Source organism: Vespa crabro, chromosome 15, assembly GCF_910589235.1.
Source record: "Vespa crabro chromosome 15, iyVesCrab1.2, whole genome shotgun sequence".
NCBI classification, from domain to species: Eukaryota; Metazoa; Arthropoda; class Insecta; order Hymenoptera; family Vespidae; genus Vespa; species Vespa crabro.
In genome coordinates, this window is record NC_060969.1 from 5,213,497 (window position 1) to 5,235,631 (window position 22,135).

The window sequence follows — 22,135 nt, forward strand, 5'->3', positions numbered from 1 at the left end:
TATATATATATATATATATATATATATATATATATATATTTCGATTTCTTGAAATGCTTTTTTTAACATATATTATTCACAAATCAGATCATCGTCGCATTTAAGAAATATTCGAGAAAATAAAATCAGCTTCTTGGTTTATTCCGCAAGGCTATTATATATCCATACTTCTCTCGCTTTTTAACAATTCTTTAATTAAGCATTTTTCATTAATAAACCGTCATAAATCGTAGTTCGTATTATATTCGATTTTTATATATGCATACATACATACATATACGTACACAGACATATGAATCCTCTTACGCAGCTACTCTTAAACAAATACTTTTATTTAATTAAAAATAATTGTCTATATTCGTAATTCTAATTAATCAGATTTTTCATGGGTTTTATGCTCTTATATTTTATATCGTATTATGTTATTTTTTAATAATTGTCGAAAAAATTAATATTTTCATTGACTCAGTAGGTACCGGAAGTGACGTTCTGTCAATTACGGGGTCCACTTTTCTTCCTTGCTACTAGTCTTATTACCATTTTGGATACACTGACAAGTCCACAGCTAGCTCCGCATTTTTTCAGGTAATTAGCATATTTTTTCTAACGTATATCCTCTTCCAATATATCAATCGATAGCTGAACACGCGATTTTTAAGAGGCCGCGTTTGCAAGTTGGGGTATCATCGCGTTTAAAAGATATCTGCGAAAATAAAATCGGCGTCTCGGAAATCCCCAAGGAGACTATCGCGTCCTACTTTTTCTCCAGTTTTCTAGCTTTATTTTCACGATATCGATACTTTTCTTGCTTTTTAACGATGCTCCGATCAATAATTTTACATTAATAATTGTGATCGATCGATATTTTGTATTATATTCGATATGCTCATACCATATATATGTGTATATATATATATATATATGCACCATATATATGTACATATGTATATATACGCACCATATATATGTACATATATATATATACGCACCATATATATGTACATATATATATATATATATACGCACGACACACAGTACCTATAAATATTCCCTACACACACACACACACACAACACTTTTAGTCTTATCCTATACTAATAAGATCTTTCAATTTTCAGATTTCCAAGAATTCCACGAGCATAGCCACTTTTAGTAATATGCCTAGGTAAGTCTACCTCTTTTTAATGACATTCAGTGAGACTCAACAAAGAGAGATAGATATCGTATGTAAATAAATAAGCTCTCGGCTGTGGATTTCCACGAAATTCTTCGGTCGAAAATTTCCAGGAAATTCTTTAGCCGAGAATAACAAAAAAATAAAAAAAGAACAATTGAGTATTCAATGGTAGGAAAGAGATCTTTATTACGTAGTTTAAATATACGTAGTTTCTATCTTCTAAATATACGTAATAAGGATCTGCGGATAGATCAATTAATTTTCTTTCCATTATATATTTTATTATTTAACATTTCATCATTTATTCGATATTATAGAAAATTTATTGTTACATAGCATATATTGTATGAATTTGTATACTTTTCAGATTACTCGTCATCGTATTTACTTTTTATTGTTTGATTTAAAAATATTATCTCCGAATGGTGAGATTAAGAAATTGATATTGCTTGAATTTGTATCTCAAGATACAAAGCAAGCACTATCAATATGAATCCATACTTTGGTACATTTAAAAAACCTTTGCTTTTAATAATATGTTCACATTAAATTTAACATATTTATTTTAAATAATATCTTAGAATAATCTTTTAGAATAATATACTTCCTTAATATGTTACCTTCAGAGATGATTTGCAGAAAATGTCCTTTATAAATGTGATATTTATTTGATGTATAATTTTTTGTATGTTTCAGTTATTCTCAAGTTTTCTAAATTTTTTCTGATCACGCGCAAGGTGGTCTTAGGATCAGTGTTCGCTCGTAATACTTTCATATTTGTTATTCATTGATAAAATTTAAATTAGATTCAATAGAAATTCGTCAAGTAGAGTCAGTGTTAGTGCATTATTCATCATTCTGGAGCAGGATGCTCATCGTATAAAGGATCAACAAAGTATCTAGTAAGTAAATTTCTTTTTTAACTATTTCCTTAATAATGAAAAAAGAGAAGAAGAAAAAATTGTATTTTTAAAAATGATCCTATGATAACTTTGTCTTTTTTTCTTTTTCAGATCGTCATTGAAAACGTGCGGGTGATAATGAATCGAGTGTTGTATCGTATAAATAAAAATTAAAAGTATTGTTCGTTTGTTGAAATTTGATCGCGATTCGGGATTCTATTAAAGACAAGTGTATTTCAGCCGATTACGAGCAAGGTAATCATAGTGTTAGTATTTGTCCGTCTAAAGTTGTATTTTCATTTTAAAAGAAATTGTTCGTGAATTAGAGTCAGTGCATCATTGAAGATGAATGAGAAATAAGACTTTTTCTGTAAAAAGAACTATTGGTAAGTAAATTCACAAATTTCATAGGTAATAATTCAAAAAATTTTTTTCATTGCAATAAATTCCATAAAAATTTCTTTTCAGTTCTTTTTAAGATCATCATTATAATCCTGCCTTATCAGTCTACAAGGATGTTAACCTAGTTCATGTTCGACCTCGGATCAATCTATCTGATTTTCAACCTCATACGGATCAATCAATTTTATTCTACATAGTGAACGAGTGTTTTGGAGCCATCGCAGAACTTCTTAAGTAGTGAGTGAACAAATTTTAAGTCCCTCCAGTGCTCAATCATGTCGAGGACGAAAGGTCCGAATCGGCACGAGTAACTGGTTGTAATTTTTTAAATAAATTATTGACGAGCACGTGAATAATTTTTCTTTTGAAATTACTCACGAGTAGATTATTTTTTTTTTTATACATATTTTCCATTGATTGTTTTTTGTGCATGCTTATTTTTATTAGCTCAGGATAGGGTCTTCTTGTTTCATCGGTTCGACTTGTTTAATTAACAGTGCAATTAATTAACACTTGCTTTCTTCCTGTTTGTTCGCGATATTAATGGTGAAATCGGGCATTCATTTACCCGATTTCGTTGAAAAGGCATGTGTGGTCTGCGTTACATGCATTGCTCCGTACTTAGTCTATTTAATTGCAAACTATTTCGATATATCGTTATCTATGTGTATCAACAAATGAGCAAGAAGACAAACGCGACGGATAGATTCTGAGAAACAAGTGATGGATCATGATCTTGTCTTTTAATTAGAATAACCACTTGTTGAAAGGAATCGTCCGAGGTTTTTTGATTATAGTTGCATGAAAAATTAATTAAATGTTCAATCAATTTCATTGATAAAAAAAAGTCACAATAGAATGATTGCTTTTAAAAGAAAAAAGTCTAGTAGAGCCATTATTAATAAAAAAAAAATAAAGAGACTTGTAGAGTCATAGTCCGTAGGCCCTAGAATAAGTTAATCAATTTTTAGATCAGGATTTTCAGCTTCTAATGAACTAATTCCCGTTTCTCCCTCCCCCCATTTTTTCTGCGTTCTCATCTATGCGTGAACCCAGGTGTTACTCGTATGGGTGAAGAAACAGTTAATATGGGTTTAGTTTTAAGTCTTCCCTTATTGGCGACTGTCATTGCATTAATGATTGCGCACGATGTATTTTGCGCCTGTGTGTACGTGTTAGGTGGTGCTTTGTACATCGTTTCGCGATAACTTGAAAATAAATACGAATATTGCTATATTAATATATTATTATTTATATCGTTTTGCATAGTAGAGTTACCATATATCATGTGGAAATACTCGTATATTATTAGTATGTATATATACTAGTATGTACTAGTATTTTTTGCTTTAGTCATTTACGCAATAATCATTAGCCTTGACGGTCGATTACAGCAATTGGTACGTACCCACCTTAGTATGTAAGTTAGAGAAACGTGGTTGAGCTAGGGTGTCGGAGGTGCCCCGGGGCATACTCTCTAGTGTAGGCTTTTGCACCCTGGCGGTATGTGAGAGAATCGTGGAGTGTATGTGTTGGAATGAATGTTTTGCTATGTTTTTTAAATATAGATCATAGGCAGGCAAATAGCATTCCTTTTTCTGTGCGAATGTTTGTTTAATTTTAAGTAGGTAGGACCGGATAAGACGTAGAATATAATTTTCATTTAGGAGTGAAAAGTTTCGTCTCCGGATATTACACAAAGTTTCAGCAAATTTTAGAATTACTCAGCATGTTTGTTTTCCTTTTTATTTTGCTGACGCTCTGTATAGCGATATATATACATATATATATATATCAGTATGGAACAGTTTAACATTTTTTGCGTTTGTTTAAAAATTCATTTCTTTCGAATTAGCAAAAATTTTTTAACATGTTCGATACTTAATATTAAGTATTATAACAGTTTGCATTTTCGTGGTATCTAAAATATATTATAATTTGATATACATGTTTATTAAAGTAAATATATAGTAAAAATGCAAAGTAAAAATGATCAGATAATCATAAGATGTATCATAGATTTTCTACTTTTGTTCGATACTTGTTAATTCTAAAAATGCAAAATGTTAATAATAGGTTCATCGATTAGATTTAATATCTGCTGTGGCATTCGATTAAATGTGTTTGTGTAGATGCGCACGATTGATGGATTTTTTCGATCCATTGATCGTCCACAAACTAGGATAGTTCGTGAAATATATAATAAGTGTTTTTATTTTTATTTTTATTTATTTTTTTTTTATTTATTTATTTTTTCCTCATTAATAATTGCGTACGATGGACTTAGGGAATGCCCTACAGCAGTGGTTAGGGCACGAAGCAAAGAAGAGGCTATATGCCGAAGAGGCCCCCACAAACTGTGGCTCAAGAGGGCAACTATCGACTACGAGTTATCTTTTTCAAAGGTACACAGTTCGTTGTAATCTTTGAAAATCTGCTCGTGGTCTTATTATTTTATATTTAATCATATTATTATCTTGCTCGTCAGTAGTAATAGTTATTGCAGATGGAGATGATTGACCGTTCCATCTCCATTAAGGTACATAAAGTTCGTGCCTGAATCGTTCACCAGATGCACAAATACTTAGTTAGTGTCAAAAGTACTTAGATTCGTGCATTATTAAATTTTTTTAAATAATTAACTATCGTTAATATTACAGTAATTATGCTTTTACAATTTTTAACTCTGATGGAATATTATTTGTAATTTTCGTATAAATAACGCGGTAAAGAAGTAACTTATAATATAATTCCTATATATTTTATTTCTATTAATTGTGATAATATTTGAAACTTTTCTTGATTGATTAAGCATTATACGTTGTAACGTAGAGTTGGTCACGCGTTCAAACTTGATTCTATTGCAACGCGAAATATAGGGATTTGATAAAAATAGATAGGGAATTAAATTGAAAAGTGCATCTTCATATTGGCAGAACAAATATATGTGCTATATTTCATGTTATTATTTGTATGATGATCGTATGATTAATATATTTTCTTTTTGTTACAGATGATCATCGTTGGATTTATTAACATCAGCTATTTTCGATTAGAGCGCCTCCAATGATTGCTGTTTTAATTGTCATATGTATATATGCATTTCTGAAGGCAAACATAAAATATCTAATATAATTATTTATAATTCTATAAAAAATATAATTTTAATATTACTGTAACAAATATAATTTTAAACACAAGTCAGATGTATTAAAGATTTTGAAGGTGTTAATGAATTTAGGTTTGTTTTAGATTTACAATCTCAATTGTTGGATTCTTATATTAATAATATCGGCGGGCACACACAATGAAATTACGTATTTTTTCAGTTTTATTCTGTTTTTTTTCCATGATTTGTTCTATATGCAGTATTTTTAATCTTTCAGGTCTTTTCGAATGTTAAAATTCTTTTGCGACATGACACATTTGGATGTCCAGGTTTCCTATCGATACGTGGCGATGGAGAAAACTAAAATTTCCACTAGTTTTTCCTCTGATGCTTTAAAGATTTTATAATTTTTTCAGATTCTAATAAGTACCATTTTCAATTTTGTCATGATCAGACTTTTTTTTTTTACTTCTTCTTCGCAGTCCTCTCGAATCTCAATGCGGGCTCCTAGATAAGTGACTTTGGTTTTAATCTGCATATCTTGAATAATGTTCAAGTTTTGAAGTAATGTATGTGCTCGGTTAATTACTAGTAGAGAACATTTTGGCTCTATTCAGTTCGAGACCCACTTCCGCACTAGTCTCTTCAATGCAAGAGAGAAGTTCGGTCATTTTTTCTTCATGATACTGATAATGATATTGAGAATATAGTAATATGTAAAACTGTATGACGTTGATTTCAGGAAATATAAAAGAATTAAATGGTGTTATCAAATTGTTAGAATTTCTTTGATCACAAAAACTAATTAATATAATGTTTTATAGGTAATATCTATTTTTAAAACCTTTAAACAATACGATGGCATAATTATTAATGGCTATTATTTAGTTATCAATAATTATAAATAGCCATAACGATAGTAATAAATAGCGTTATTATTAATTATAAGCATTTAATAATAAGAAATATTTCATTTTATAAGTAATGGTATTATTATAACAGTTTTACTTTTTAAGTTAATTTATTTTTAAGGCTTATTTAAGACAATATTAAAGAAAAAGTAAATATTTTTAAGACCAAATTAAAAAATGTAAATGTAAATAATTAATAGATTTGCCATTTTTGGCAGATCTGTTAATTATTCGCCACTTAGTAATTAAGATAGTTTAAAAAGCGTGGATATATATTGGATTAATTCATGAATGAATGTCGTCAGTTGTAAAACGGCATTTATTTATGAATGAACACAATATTTTTTCAATATTTTCTTGAATTATATTACTTTATTTAACTTTTAAATATCCAACTTCAGATTTATCAATAACAAAATATGTTGTATTAATTATAAATGTGAGATAATAACGATTATAAAATACATATGCTTTTATATCTTCCCAGTATGTACAAATTATACATAAAAATTATATCCATTAATAATATCAGGATAATGGTTGAGAGAATATTGATAGAATTTTAGAAAGATATCTTTAAGACGATTAAAAAAAAATCCACGCTTTTTCTCACGGGTAGATTAGGGTAAAATCGCGGTTTATGAACCCTCGATCAACTATGACCGGGTTGATAGAAGATTCATTAAACGCGACTAATTAATATGTTATTTTAGCCCGTGGATCTCCACATGCAGCAACCTCCACGTGGTGAGATCTGGGTCGGTATTACTTGCGATTTATCAAAATCTAAATCATGTAACGCAAGTACTACCGGGCTAATAGCTGCATATTTCGATGCTTTTCTAAATTATTTTTCTTTTCTAAGTGCATTTAGACACATTACTAATCATATTTAAACAAATAAATTAAATAACATTATCAAATTTCTTAGTGAAGATCTAAAAATGAAAAAACGAATTATTTCAAATAATCTTCTTCGTGATAGTTTCTCTTCGTAAAATGAAACTTATCTTTCTGTCAGTAGTTTCACGGTAGCAAAAGCAAACTTTACGAAAAGGCACTACGTCACCGTGACTCGTTTTTCAGGATAACACACGTTATTAGAATACTTAGAGAGGGAGTTAAAACAAAATATCGCCTCCTCCTAGCCACCTTTCCCACTCTTCTCTACTCTTCCCTACTTTTTTCTAGCTACTCTCGGCTAGGATCTCCGTTGTGAAGCTTTGTAAAGAAATTGATATGTAGACGGCGTTTTCCTTTGCTGTGAGAGACTACCGTGAGTAGAAAGCTTTACCACCTAATTTCATGGGGAGATGCCCTTCCGTAAACTTACTAGTAAAGTCGAACTTGGACGGATAATCTCGTAGAAGTTAACGATCTCTGAGAGAGGGAGAGAAAGAGAGAGAGAGGGAGGAGAGAGAGAGAGAGAGAGAGGAAAGAAGGGGGAACCGTCTGATTCGATTTAACGGGACTTGCAGCTTCATCGGCCTCTCTCTTGCTTCGACTTTCAAGATGAATATACGAAAGACCGTGAAAAAATATGCAAACAACGTAAAGAGCCAAGCGTCCAGTATAATTTGATGCAATTACCGTTGATGCAATTATGAAAGAAGAAAAAGAAAATGAAGTAGGAAAAAAGAAATTGTCTAAGGAATTTCCTTACTTCCCTACCTTTATTTCCTTTACTTTCTCTGTCGTGAACAAGAGAATGATTGGCATTAAAGACATTAAGAAAACCGTTTATTATAGATAATTATTACGGTGTCGTTTGAATATCTTTAAGAAGAATAGACGAAGACATCGATGAAGAATCTCGCCATTCTTTTATCTCCTTCGTCGTTTATTATTCAACGGGTAGCTTAGCATCGTTGAAGAAGTCGATGGTAATTTATCGGATCGCGGCCCTCTAAACCCATGGATAGACGGCACCGTGGTAAAAGAACGCCTTAGGGGTGAAAACGAGAGCCCAACGCTCGATCATCGAGAGCCATTATGCTCTCGTTAAGCGTGCGATTGACTTTAGAGTTCGTCGACGATGCCGCCGTCGATTGCGGCCGTCGAACGGCTCGTCGAATCAATTTTACGCGCTCGCTTCGCGAGAAATTGCCAATCGTTCGTTGAAAAAGTGAAATATATAGAGAGACGGAGAGAATATTCGCGAATATACATATATATATATATATATATATATAAATTTCACAAGTATTAAACTTGCAAAAGCGAAATTGATAAAAAGAATCCTTTTGAACTCAATATTTCTCATCGCTCAGTTCGTTTTCTCCGATTCACCGTCATCGAGTTACTCGAGATTCTCCGACTCTCTCCTATTTCACGCTAAAACGAAGCCGCTCTGAACTTTTGTCGTGCGAACATAGAACATGGAAAGAGATCGTGAAAAGGTCCACGGAAGGAACTCTTACTCGTGCTCACTCTTCTTAGAAAACGTTTGAACAGGACAAGGAAAATCGTTTGATATTTTTATTTTTTAATTCAAAAAGCGATTAATGCCTCTATGAAAAAATATATATGTATATCGATCGTATTTCCACTTTCCTTTTGGTATCAAAGGAATTTTCTCGAAACTCATATCGAACTAGGGAGAAGTAGTATTTCTTCTCGAATAATATTGTCAAAGTTAGATTTCGATCTCGACGAAGTTATAACAGACGGACGGATTTCGATCGAGTTTGTACGTGAACGTCGCATGTAAACGCGTAAATTCGAGAACATGAACCATTCGAAGATACATTATATCAACATTTGTTACAACTTAATTACAACAGATCCTCGCATGTAATGCACTCTCATTTTTCGTTTTTCGATCGATGGGTAATGGTATAATAGAATCACGTAGAGTATTCTCAGCTTTTTCGTGTCTTTAGAAAGATGTTACGGTTCTGACTACTGTACGGAGTTGGATCTGACTGAATAGTCGTAGAATTTACTACTTTCATCTAGCTCGGAATATGATACATATATTTTTTTCGAATAAAAAAAAGTTATTGAAGCCAGGTAAAAGAGTTTCGCATGAGAGGAGAGAATAGATCGGTTTGTTTCAAATAAAATACAAATTGTCGAACGTAGAAAATAATATATAGGCAAGAAGATACAATTCAAATCGGTCGAGTAATCGCGTTATCATCCCATCGGCTGAGAATTTTCTAAACTTTGAACTCTTGCGAAGGGTTTAAAGCAGTGATCGAATTGGTTAAAGGAACAACACAGTAACTTCTTAGAACTTTCCTCTGCTCGACGACAACGAAAAGGACATCGATGAAGAGGATGTTGCTTTTGTACGACGGAAATGCAGCTCGTAATTCAAGGAGGTGCCGACGTCTTGTCGGTGAGCTGTTCGTTGAGTCTGTGGAAAGGAGAGAGCCGATATCTCTACGGTATGGCTGGAGGGTGAAGGACCGAAAAGAGGAAGAGAACTTGAAGAAGAAGAAGAAGAAGCGTGGAGTGGAGTTAACCGTTCGAGACGAAAGTCTCGACGAGACTTGCATCAGCCGGCGTGTACGAGACTTGCTCCGGTTCTCTGCAAAGGCGCGTATAAGTGGTTGAAAATCGAAGAGAGAAAGAGTGAGAAGGGACCCACCACGAGTCTCTCGTGACCGAGCTCTCCTCTTCGTTTCCTCTGTGGTTTTGTCTCGCATACCACTCTTTCTTCTTGCTCTCTGTCTCTCTTTCTCTCTCTCTCTCTCTCTCTCTCTCTCTCTCTCTCTCTCTCTCTCTCTCTCTTTCTCCTCCACACATACACACGCATACGCACATCATTTAAAATCCCATCGAATTTCTCCTTTGCCTTTCTTCTTTTTCTCCAAGCACCGTCTCCCTTTTCTCATCCTTCCTCTTTCCTTCTACTCTTTCTACTCCTTTTCTCTTTATCTCTTTCTTTTAGTCACACTCGAGAGTTTCGGCTGGCCTTGATCCAGTCGCACCATCCTCGACTTTTCAAGGGGCCTGTTAGTGTACGACGGTAGAAAGAAAAAGAAGCAGCATTCTCATCGTCGTAGTCTGCGAGCTTTGAACCACAAAGTGCATCCTTCCATTAGAGCGCGTGATACTTCGTGACCAGCCGGCTGCAAGAGCAGGTAAATAGTACGCGCTCGTGCTTTCAAGACTTGAGATAGACGACGACATGATACTATTGATCCTACTATCTTTCGAAAAAAAAAAATAATGAAATCTATATTTTACTAAGAAAAAATATGATTTATATATATATAATATATTATATATATATATATTTATATATATATATATTATATATTACGGAAAACGTATAGGATCAAAATAGAAAAAACAATATACATTTTCTCTTCTCGTAAAAGGCGATTACCATGAATAAAGTGATCGAACCATGGAAGGGTCATTACACCGTCTGACGCATCTCGATACTTTCTCTCTCATTGTCAGTCGCTTCTACTCGACCTCAACTTCGCCTCACGCAGACACGCGCTACGATAATATCTCTAGACTTTACGTTTGCATTTTTCCCTTAGTCCCCTTGAAATTGTCACTTTAAAAATATGGTACGGAAATTCTCTATGGAAGGAAAAAATTCTTTTCAAACGCAGAGAAAAATGAAGCCACAGACGAAAACATACATTATATACCTATCTAATATCTTTAGACAACGTGAAAGGTAGAAAAATATCGAGACATAATAAATGAGACACGGCGATCGTAAGAACGGAGAGAAGAGAAAAACATTTACGACCGTTAGCTTGTCGACGATGCAGGTGATCGAGAGGAGCCCAGAGACTGTTGGCCGGCTGATGCAAGTCCGTTTGCAGTCTCTCGCGATGGAAAGGCACGCGAAAGAATTCAGGGTTGAAAGTGTGTAAGTATAACGAGTCGTCCTGTCTGGCCGGGGAAGGCCGATTATCTTGCTCTTGCGAAGGAGAAAAGACAAGGCAGAGAGAGAGAGAGAGAGAAAGAGAGAGAGAGAGAGAGAAAGAGGGGGAGGGAAAGAGAAAAAAGAGAGAAGGGATAATTGGGCCGAACGCGACTATAGGTCGGCTGATGTAAGAATCGACTCTCCATACGCGGCATTTCCTTCTTCGATCTCTCGGAAGTACAGCAAAAATGATAGATGACGATCGATCTGACTTTCCAATCGCGTTACCTTTCACGAATCGATCTCTCGATCGACTTTTTCCGAGGAGCTCAAATATTTTTTGCTGTCGATGAATTATTTTACTCTTTAATATTTTTTTCCCCCCATAACATTTAGTTTTCTTTTATTTTCCCTTTTTTTCTATTGTTGAAACTTTGTAAAAGACATCGGGTGTAATCCAATAGTAATACCGATACGAAAACAAATTAATGTAAATATCTTAGGAGAACTTATATCGAAAATAATAGCAAAAGGATTAACGGTCGTAAAGATCATATTAAAAGGGAGTGGAAAAGAAAATGGCACGTCCACCTTTTGTTTCCTTCTAGTTACGAGAAGCTGGAAATGCGGGCGCTCTCGAAAGCCACGAAGTAGTCATAAATCTAGCGGAAGGACTGTGGAAACGCTTTTTCGCTTGCGAGGAAAAAGGAGGAAGGTTGAAGGAGTAGGAAAAAAATAAAATAAAAAAGAAAAAGCGCAAAGGAGAAAGAAAAACCCAACATCTCTCGCGGAAATCGAGTAATTTCTTCGAAAAGCACAGAGAACTAACTTAACGAGGAATGCCATTTCCGTTTTGTTTTACTTCTTTTTTGCCTACTTCTTCAGTTGGTACAAGTAAGTACAAGTAAGTTCTTACTTTGGAATAAATTTGAAAATGTTTTTTTTATCCGACGAGTCAAGAAAAATTGCCGCGAGCTGTTCACTAATTTGAATATATCGCGGTATGTTCGATGAAACGCTTAGCGATATACGTTAACGATCGTATTCATTGGAAATAAATACATTGAATTCTACGTTAGATTTTACGATCCGGCTCGCCGCTAGGCACTCACTCGTTTTTTCATTAAATAATTATTACTATCGTTATCGTTATCGTTTACGGTCAGAGTTTTTGTCGGTTTTACGTAAAAAATATCTATGTATACGAAACGATACGATCCAGCGATCGTATCATTTTATTCCGAGCGGACGAATCACAAGGCAGACAACAAATCCAACAAGCGTGTATCTCTCTATACGGGAAATATCGCGTTATTTCCGCGTTCCGCGGATAAGTCGACGAGAAAAATGTAAAGCAAGTGTGAAGCGCGATTGCGATGTAGAATACCTCTCCTTCACTTCTTTCTTTCTCCCTATGCCCCGTTTTATACATCGTGAGCCAAAACATGATATTTCTTCTATAAGAGATAAACGACCGTTGCATTTTCCCATAGGATTTAGATACACAAAGCTGATTTCCATGAAATATACTAGCCTCTCGGAAACGGCTATGAAAATCGTCGTATCTAATGAAAAGAAAGAAAGAAAAAGTAAAAGAGGATAAATATGGAAATGGAAATTATCTTTTTACCCGCTAAAATTTCAGTAGCTTTCAAATCGCCAAAATAATAAAATATTTCGAGTTTCGAGCAACAGTATCATATAAATAAATAATCGAAAAAAAGAAAAGAATAGGTTAACACGTGCGTTTTATATGAGAGATCGGTCTAAAGACTTTGCTCAACCGTCCTTCCACTTTTTTAATATTCTGACCACGAAATCGCAGGGAGCAAGTCCTTTATTTTCTCTGTGGATAGAGTTGAGTAGAGTTGATCAGAGAGAGAATGGTACCGACCTTCGAAGCTACCCTTTTTCTTCTACGTCGCGACAACGAACAGACGGAGTAGAGAAAGGTATTCATCGATCACTTATGGAAGCAAGGTTTTTCGTCTTTTCGACAAGAAAGACTTCTTTAAAAGATAAAGGAAGACACATAGTAGAGAGAGAGAGAGAGAGAGAGAGAAAACAGGAACGCAATATTCCCGGGGAAATAAGCTACTGAACGGAGGGGCAACAATTTTCAGCGACGACGTGGAAAACTTACCGAGCCGTATCTCAACGCGAGTAGAACGACGCGCCTAGAGGTAGCAACAGCAACTGTGGCAATTCAGAAATAACGGGAAGAAGACGACGAGACAAGGAGAGTGCAAAAGATCCGGGATACGTAATCCTACGGGAGCTTCTGGGATTTTATTTGGCAAAAAAGAGAGGGACAAAGAAGCTTTCTTCATTCTCATTTTCTTTTTTTTTCCCCGATCTGTTTTCGGATGAAAATGTTTCCGTATGGAAAGCCAGCGATGATAATCGCTAGGGAATAATATAAAAAGAAGAGAGAGGAGAGAAAGAAAAACGTCGACTGTTACGAGTCTCTTAAAAAAAGAAAAAAAAAGAAAAAGAAAAAATGACAGTACGATATGATAAACAATACGATACATTTGCGTATGTACATAAGTGTAAACGAAGAACGAATTACAAAGACTCGGCTTATTCACTTTTCTGGACGTGTTTCAACTCGAATACCATTTCGCCTTGATATACGATATCGAAGCGAGGTGGTAGAAGGCTCATCCAGAAGCGCGCCCATAAAATATTCCGTATGCGCATGAAATTGATTTTCCGTCTGCATGGGAAATGCGCTCTGCGTGGCTCTCGTGTTGTACGATCGCAGAAGGACAAGAAGTAATAGAAAAAGAAAAGAAAAAGGAAGAATATATCGGAAAATTACTTGAAAAGAAAAGAAAAGAAAAGGAAAGAAAATTCGATCACATTCTGGCCTTTTCTAAGTTATTTTGAAAAAAATTCATTTCCCTCGTTTACGATAAATTTACCAAGTTACCGAAGGCAAATATTTCCCTCGTTTATCTTTTTTCTTGTTCTCTTAGTTTTTCCTTCATCCAACTTGAAGCTATTCGTTCGACGAAAGAACGATGAGAAAAACGATCGTTGCACGTCGATCCAATTTCTTTCTCTTCGTCTCCGAAGACCGGAACACACACCGTCGGCTTTCATGCATTTTTCGACTCGACTGTGAAAGAAACGTCTCAACGTTAAATTAAATTCAACGAACGCAGAAGCCACCGAACAATATTCCAATTTTTCTCCGTCGCCATCATTGTACTACCTCTTTTGTTCCTGCGTGTAATACTTCAGCACGACCGAAACTCTCTTTCCTCTTCTCTTCTCCCTCATCTTTTTCTCTCTTTTGACGACCTCGTCTCGCCATGTACGTATTAATTTTCTCTGGCGTCGATCATGGACACACGTCGAACGACCACGATATCGCGAGAAAAATTCGCTCGAACATTCTCCAACAGATTATGAAAAAAAGAAAAAGAGAGAGAGAAAGATTTTGCTCCTCTTTAATAACTTAATCGTTTCTTTATTCCTTTTTTATATGCTTACATACATATTATATAGGAATCATTTTAGCAAATACATGCTACATGATAAAGGCAAAGATAAAATAAAACAGTTGGTTGAAATAAAATCTAGCGCATGACGTAAAACCGCGCGATTTTCAAATGAATAACATTATGAACTGAACTTGACACCGAGACTAAAAAAAGAAACTATGTCAGTGGATCGCGATATCTACGCCTTGGGTTTCAAAGAGAAAGAAATAAGCTGAGCAAAGATCAGAAAGCTATTCTGGAAACTCGAAATGTAGAAGTTAGTTGCATAATGTTGTTAACGATAATAATCGTAGAGATTTCTTACTGTCGAAACACATGCAAATTTCTACAATCATCATTTTCCTTCTTTACATTCTTTACATTCTAGTTAAAAAATATCCCTCTTGTATGTTACATTCGAGTATTATTTCATTTCTATTTCATTTAAATATCATTTTAGTAACAGTTCTGCGTTTAGCTTATATCGAGCTAACTTTCTTACATAGAATATCATCCAATCGAAAGATATTTAATTATACTTGTTCGTTAGTTTCCATATCTTTCTCTACTTTACTTTATTTTACGTAAACGTTGCCATGGATGCATAAGAAGAAATAAATATTTATCTATCTTAAGTCTGTTAGCCTCAAATAGCAATCCGTGGATCATTCGGTCTTTTCCGAGAGCAAACGCAAGCAACGCGCAACGCTTACGGAGTAAAAGGAATGGAACTCATTACTCGACTCTGGGGTATTACCTGACTTTATCGTGAAAAACGAAAAGGGAGAGAAAGAGAGGGAAAGAGAACTAGGGAAGGAGATAAAATGTTCGAAAATGGTGCATCGAAAGCTAGTGGTTGCAAAGAGATAGAAAGAGCCCAAGAGATGGCTGCTTTCAAAAAGACTCGGAAAGCTCTTTTTCTCTAAAGAAATAGAGAAAGAAAAAGAGAGAGGGAGAGGAAAAGAAAATAGTACATATATATAAATTTCACGGCATTCGAAGAGTCTGCTTCCAGACGCTTTATTTCAAGCAAACTACGCCTCAACGATCTGAAATAAAAGGTTAACGATACCGAAGAAGCTCCACGATCGCGTCGGTAAATCCATCTTTTCCGGCGTTTGTAAGAAGAAAAAGAGAGAGAGAAAGAAGAGGTGGAGGTCAAGAAAAGCTAGAGAAAAACAATAAAAAAAAGCATTCCTTTTGAATCTCGATACACACGATGAGAAATTCGAAATATGTCCGTTAGTTCGGTAGATTTAAAACCTTCTCATAGAGACTACTTTCGTAATAGTATACGATTGAGAGAGATAAGAGGAGAATGACTCTCCGTTCTCATAAAGAAATTTTCTCAAAATTCTTTACGCGAATACATATTCACAGTTTCTTTTAACTTTCATTTGCGAATGATAATATTTTTAGGAGGAAGAAAATAATATTTCTATCTCTTCTACGCTAAAATTAAACCCTTTGATGTTGCACGAACAAAATTTCGTAATTTCAATTAAACGAAATCTTGAAATAAAATAAAGAAAGAGAGAGAGAGAGAGAGATTTAATCGATAACGATTTAAGTGGCTGATGTTATTCTACTTACGGATGGATAGATATACATGAGTAAAGGGGAAAGGGTAATGCCACTCCTACGTGGAATTATGTAAAACTATGCGTTGGGACGAAAATTACAGGCTTTAAAGAATTGCATGCTGAAAAGGTCGGCGCCGAATAATCGGTGAAATCACATGGAGAAATTATTCCTCTGAGCATATCGAGTGAAAAGAAATTATACGCAGGAGAGAGAATCGATAAATGTGTAATTAAGTAAAAAGGATTAGCTAGTAAATAATATGGATGAAAAAAGAATTCTATTAGGTAAGAATGCGAGCTGGACCGTATATAAAATTGAGAATGACTGGACGATATGTCGTTGTACATAAAAATTTCCATAGATGATATGGTCTATAGAGGTATTTGTATATGTATATATAAATGCTTCTACATATATATATACAAATACCTATGCGCGTGAAATATCTCGAGCACTATTGTTTACAAAATACTAGCATGGGACGATTTCAAAACAAAAAGCTGTGATCGATCGTACGCGCTTCAAAGCAAAAGAGAGAATAAATTTGGAAACGAGACGCTTCGTCTCTGCATATATATGTGATTGACTGTGTGTTTGTGTGTGTGTGTGTGTGTGTGTGTGTAGTACGTAGTATATGTTTCTTTTTATTAAAAATAATTTTTTTTTTTTTTAAATGCTAGTTCGTTAAAAAATTTGCTGTCCATTCGAGACGTTCTCTCTTTGGAGAAATTATCAAGGATTATCACCTCGGGACATGTTCGTCGCTCGAAAATACTACGAAGAAACGAGTTGCGGTGAAATGCTGATTCGTACTCCAGGGAACTCTGTCGGTTGAGTAACTCGAAATCGCGTTAAAAAGAACACGAGATAATGCAATCAAAAATCGTCGACGAAGCTTTTCTCTTTAAAAACTTTAACGGGGGTAGTATTCAATTACGTATAAACTATTTATTACAGAGTGAACCAAACGAAGCGTTACAAAGTGTTCTCATCGATTATTTTCTGTTGATATTAAATAAGACTAATTATAAATAAATTTAGAATACTTGTTTAACGCTTTACTTGGGCCATCTTACGCATATACTTAATATATAAAATATAATAGAAACAAAAATGATATTTTCTTATTGTTTGTTAATTATCGACTTACTTTTATGCCTGGAGAATCTCCGAAGCTTCTTGAAGAAAGGCATTTCTATCGGCAAAATGAGAGAGATAGAGAGAGAGAGAGAGAGTGCGCGCGCGCGTTTTTCCGAAAAAGCGTACGAAATATTTTTTTTCCACACAATTGATCACCTGTCAAACGACAATAAAACGATTTTGAGAATCGTTTGCTCGCGATAACCGTGCAATCGCAAATAAAGACGCGAGGAAATACGTCCTCGTCCAAGAACGAGCGAGGCCAAAGTGTCGATTCCTTCTCCTTTCGCGTACTCGTACTTTACTCTCAACTTATCTATGTAACATATGTGCTTGCGCGTGTATGCGTAAACGTGCGTGGCTTCTACTCGAACAGAATTTACTATTCCGTAAGCATTACACTGCGTTTCCATTTACTATTACTACCACTACCACTACTCTACAACTAGTATCGATGCCTTTATTCAACATCTATTCAGAGCTCGTAACACTGCATACGCACTTAGAGTTGTTGTCCGTCACCATTCGCTTACTGACACTGATTGTGAACAGAGGATCAATGTGATGGACGAGATACCATTGATCAATGAGAACCAAAACGTGAGATAACTACCGTAGGCCAGATTAAAAAAAGATATATGTATCTATGAGATTGTTAGAATTTTTTTGCTAAAATTTAAATTTTTAATTTAATTGTTAATGTTCGTATTCGCAAATTCGTAGCCGCATTTGTTGTCTTCATATTGATAAAATCGTAAATAATTTTTTTTTTCTTTCCATAAGATCGTATACTAATAAAAATATGACTTGGAGTTATTTCTTATCTTTGTAATTCATTGTAAGAGTCGAGATAAAACGGTCGTTCCTATGAACTATATAAAAAAGGTTCACGAATAAGAGATAGTCCTGTAGAAATAAAATCTACTAAATATCTCCTTTGTTTATTCGTGAAGCTTCTTTTCATTAAAGAAAATTAAAGAAAAATAAAGGAGAGATACAAGTTTACGCGTGAAAAGGGAGTAATGTGAATTAAGTCATAAATGTAAAAAAGAAGAATTTTGACGATTTTTTAGTTAGCAGCGTCAAGATAAGATGATACGAGGTGATCCAAAAAGTTGGAAAGGATATAGGAAAAAGATTAAAGAGAGCCAATGAAAGCAATCGTCTAACAGAGGATGGGTATAATTGGCGGGAAAACTTAATTAAGTCGTCGAGCGGAAGTTGGTAGAACGAGTTGGAGCTGGCGCTTTCAAACGAATAAGAAGACGTCTACGACGATATAGGTTCCCATAAAGGAGCTCACTCAAGAACGATGAACCATAGTAACAATGATCTTCAAACAAAATTTACATAAATTTATTTTCTCGTTGAATTTGGTCTCATACAAAGTGCAACGTTCATTCCTTTATTCGTTGGTCACATCTATTTCCTGCCCGTTTTTACATGTTAATGAACGATATGAATAAAACACGATATACATACATATTAAATATCAAATACTAGCCATCAGTCGGTTCGTTCTCTCTCTTTTTCTTTTTCTTTTTCTTTCTTTCTTTTTATTATTTCTTTACTCGAAAAATACGTTCATTCATCGTCGTTTCTATCCCGAAATAGTAAATAGTAGATAGTAGTCGGCATAATATAATATACGCTTCTGAGCACAAGTGGCAGATTCTATTTAGAACAATCTATTTCCATTATAGTATTAAATTCTTGTCGTATAATCGTGCCAAGTATCCACTCTGCTTCCGAATGAAATTAGTCAAGCGCGTTATTATACTAGGTTCAAAGTTCCTTCAACACGTGGGTCATGAACTTTGAACTTTGAGACTTCCGGAAGAATGTAAAATTCAAACGTCGTAATGATATAAGAAAAAAAGAAAAAAGACAATTCAAGAAAGACCCGATAAGGAACGATTAACGATAATTAATAATAAACGAGACATCTTCGATCTATATAATGGAATCGATGCTCTCGTTTCCTTTTCTCATATCTATAGATAAACTTGATTGAATTACTCCGTAGTAAAGTAACGCTCAAACTTTCCTTATGATTCTCAATTAAAATTCGTGGTCTTTCTCGACGAGATGCAAGAATATCATCGACCGTGAAGAGAGAAAGATAAAGAGAGAAGCTTAAGCCGCTTTTGGTTAAACCAACTATTATTTCGTGGCCAAAGGGAAAGCCATCGTCGAGGAACGTAGCCGTTGGCCCGGTTACCTTCATCCTTATGGATTTCATTAAAACTCAAACTGAGAAAATTTGAATATAACTTAACGAAGAACCAAAATTCGCGAGAGCTCATTGCCCGGAATATACAGATCGCGATTTTGAACGCGAGGTCGTTGCTTTCATATCATACTAATATCAACAAAAACAGACTTTTGACTGACTTTGACGGTAATCGCATCAGTTTGCCTTTATACTCCGGCGAATAAACATCGAAGCTCTCTCTTTCTAAACGTGAATTAAAAGGGAAACTACCAAAATCGTGTGAGTCAAGTCGTATTCATTTGAAAAATCATTTCTCATTTCAAATTCTCTTTTCTATCGTGTACTTTTTGGAAGGGACTGAGTGTTGTTTTAATAAAATAAAAATAACACAAGGAAACGTACGCGTATAAAAATATTCTATTTATGCACTAATTATATTAAGTTAATTTAAGAATTAGATATTAAACATTTTTTCTTTATTATGATCGAGAATGTTTGTTCGAAAAGATCGAGTAATTCACTAAAAAATCATCGCAAGATGGCCGTAAAATCGGCGTGAAATTGAATTGCAGAAGTTGGAAAGGGCTCTCTTCGAGACAGGAACTTTAATATCCGAAGATAGTGAAGAGTATGTATGTACCTTTGGTGCTTTTCCTAAAGTTCGATAAATGCTTACGATACTAATATTTCCTGTCTTCGATCTCGAATCCACAAAATGCTCCTGGCATTGCCTATGACAGCCTTTCGAAAACTTTGAAAACTTCCTTTTAGAAGGTGAAGACATTTTTCCGCGAGCGTGCTCAACACGATCTTACCTATCGTTTTCCATATTTTTCATAAAAAATAAATGGAAAAAGAAAAAATCTACGTACCGTCTCATTTATGCGCCTACAAAATACATACATACATTAGTTATTATGTATACCTACGATGGAAAATAATATGACGTAGAAACGAACCAGGAGCGATTATAAAGCGCAGTTAACCGTTATCTAATTGATAGGTATGGTCCATTGATTCCATGTTACAGAGAGGGTGACGTTTAGAAAACTGCATATTAGAACTATGATATAAAAGTAGTAGAAAGGATTGATTTGCGATTTTCTACATATACTTCCTTTTTCCATGCGACGCAAAGAAATGATTAAGGAAAAGAAAAAGAAACACGAAAGAGAGAGAGAGAGAGAGAGAGAGAGAGAGAGAAAGAGAGTGGATTTGACATGGACTTGAAAAGAGGAAGAAAGAGCAATATAGGAGAATGTAAATTATCGATCAAAATTAATTCTATGTCGTCGGATCATTTTCTATTCCGTTGTATTCCATTGTATGAATAAATGTTGACGATGACGACGACGACATCGATGATGCCGACGACGACGGCGTTACCGATTCGTAATCGCATTTTAAAATGCGAAAACGAGTTTGGCCTCGTTTTTGCTGCGGTTCACACGCTGATTACATTTGTCCAATGGATAGTATAGTACATACGTGTGTGTGTCTACGTATATACATATGTACATACGGATTTAATCAACGAATTTATTCAACGAATAGTTTTTTCGTTACACCTTCATACGCGACATATATAAAAATATATGTATTTACGTATATAAAACGTAGCTATTTGTCGTTTGACCAGAATTTACATTGTAAATTTTACATTGTAAAATTTACGTAAATTTTGTCAGCATACGAAACTCACCATGCGATCGATCTTTTAGCGACGAGCGCTGAATAATGCAAAAAGTGAATAAGAAGAGGTAGACGGGTGTTAGTTGTGAATCGTGCGTTCAATTTTATTTAACCGCAACGTCATTTATTTTATGTATCGCTTTTACTCGATATCTATCTCCTGTGTTTTACGTAACGCAATCCCTCTTTTACTCTTTCTCTCTACATACGTACATACATACATATATATATATATATATATATATATATATATACAAACATACAACATACACACACGCATATATATACATATATCTTTTTTGTTCCGCTTTACCGATTTCAAAGACGAACGTGTCTCATTTATTCGTTCAATCTCTTTTTGCTAGTAGTAGTCCCTGCATCGATCAACCGGTCTCTCCTACTCTTTCTCTCTCTCTCTCTCTCTCTCTTTTTCTCTCACTTTCAACGTGACTGCTTCGTAATCATTCGAGTTCTACTAATTAACATTCCGTACCCGACTAATTCCGTCCGCACATCCGACTTGTTCCTGACCATAGCGATGGCGACTTCGAAAGCGTTAAACATTCATGTAGTTAATTATAAATTAACGCTGTTCGTAAGAACGCAAACTAACTTTAATAATTTTACATAAACTCTCTTTCTCTCTCGCTCTCTCGGTTTTTTACATACATA

The 22,135-nt window shown here is 34.6% G+C and overlaps 1 protein-coding gene and 1 long non-coding RNA gene across 2 annotated transcripts in view; one reads left to right on the forward strand and one right to left on the reverse strand.

Annotated features, from left to right (window-relative positions):
* LOC124429518 (low density lipoprotein receptor adapter protein 1-like) overlaps nt 1-18,157 on the reverse strand; it is a 44,520-nt gene extending 26,363 nt beyond the window's left edge. The window contains exon 1 of the mRNA XM_046974895.1: nt 17,567-18,157. Coding sequence (XP_046830851.1) covers nt 17,567-17,609 — 43 coding nt within the window. The 5' untranslated portion in view covers nt 17,610-18,157. The remainder of the gene's footprint in view (nt 1-17,566) is intronic.
* On the forward strand, nt 7,071-17,545 carry LOC124429519. The gene is made up of 3 exons (XR_006943476.1): nt 7,071-10,592; nt 11,950-12,235; nt 17,097-17,545. It is a non-coding gene; the product is annotated as an uncharacterized LOC124429519 (long non-coding RNA).
* Nucleotides 18,158-22,135: the final 3,978 nt, after the last annotated feature.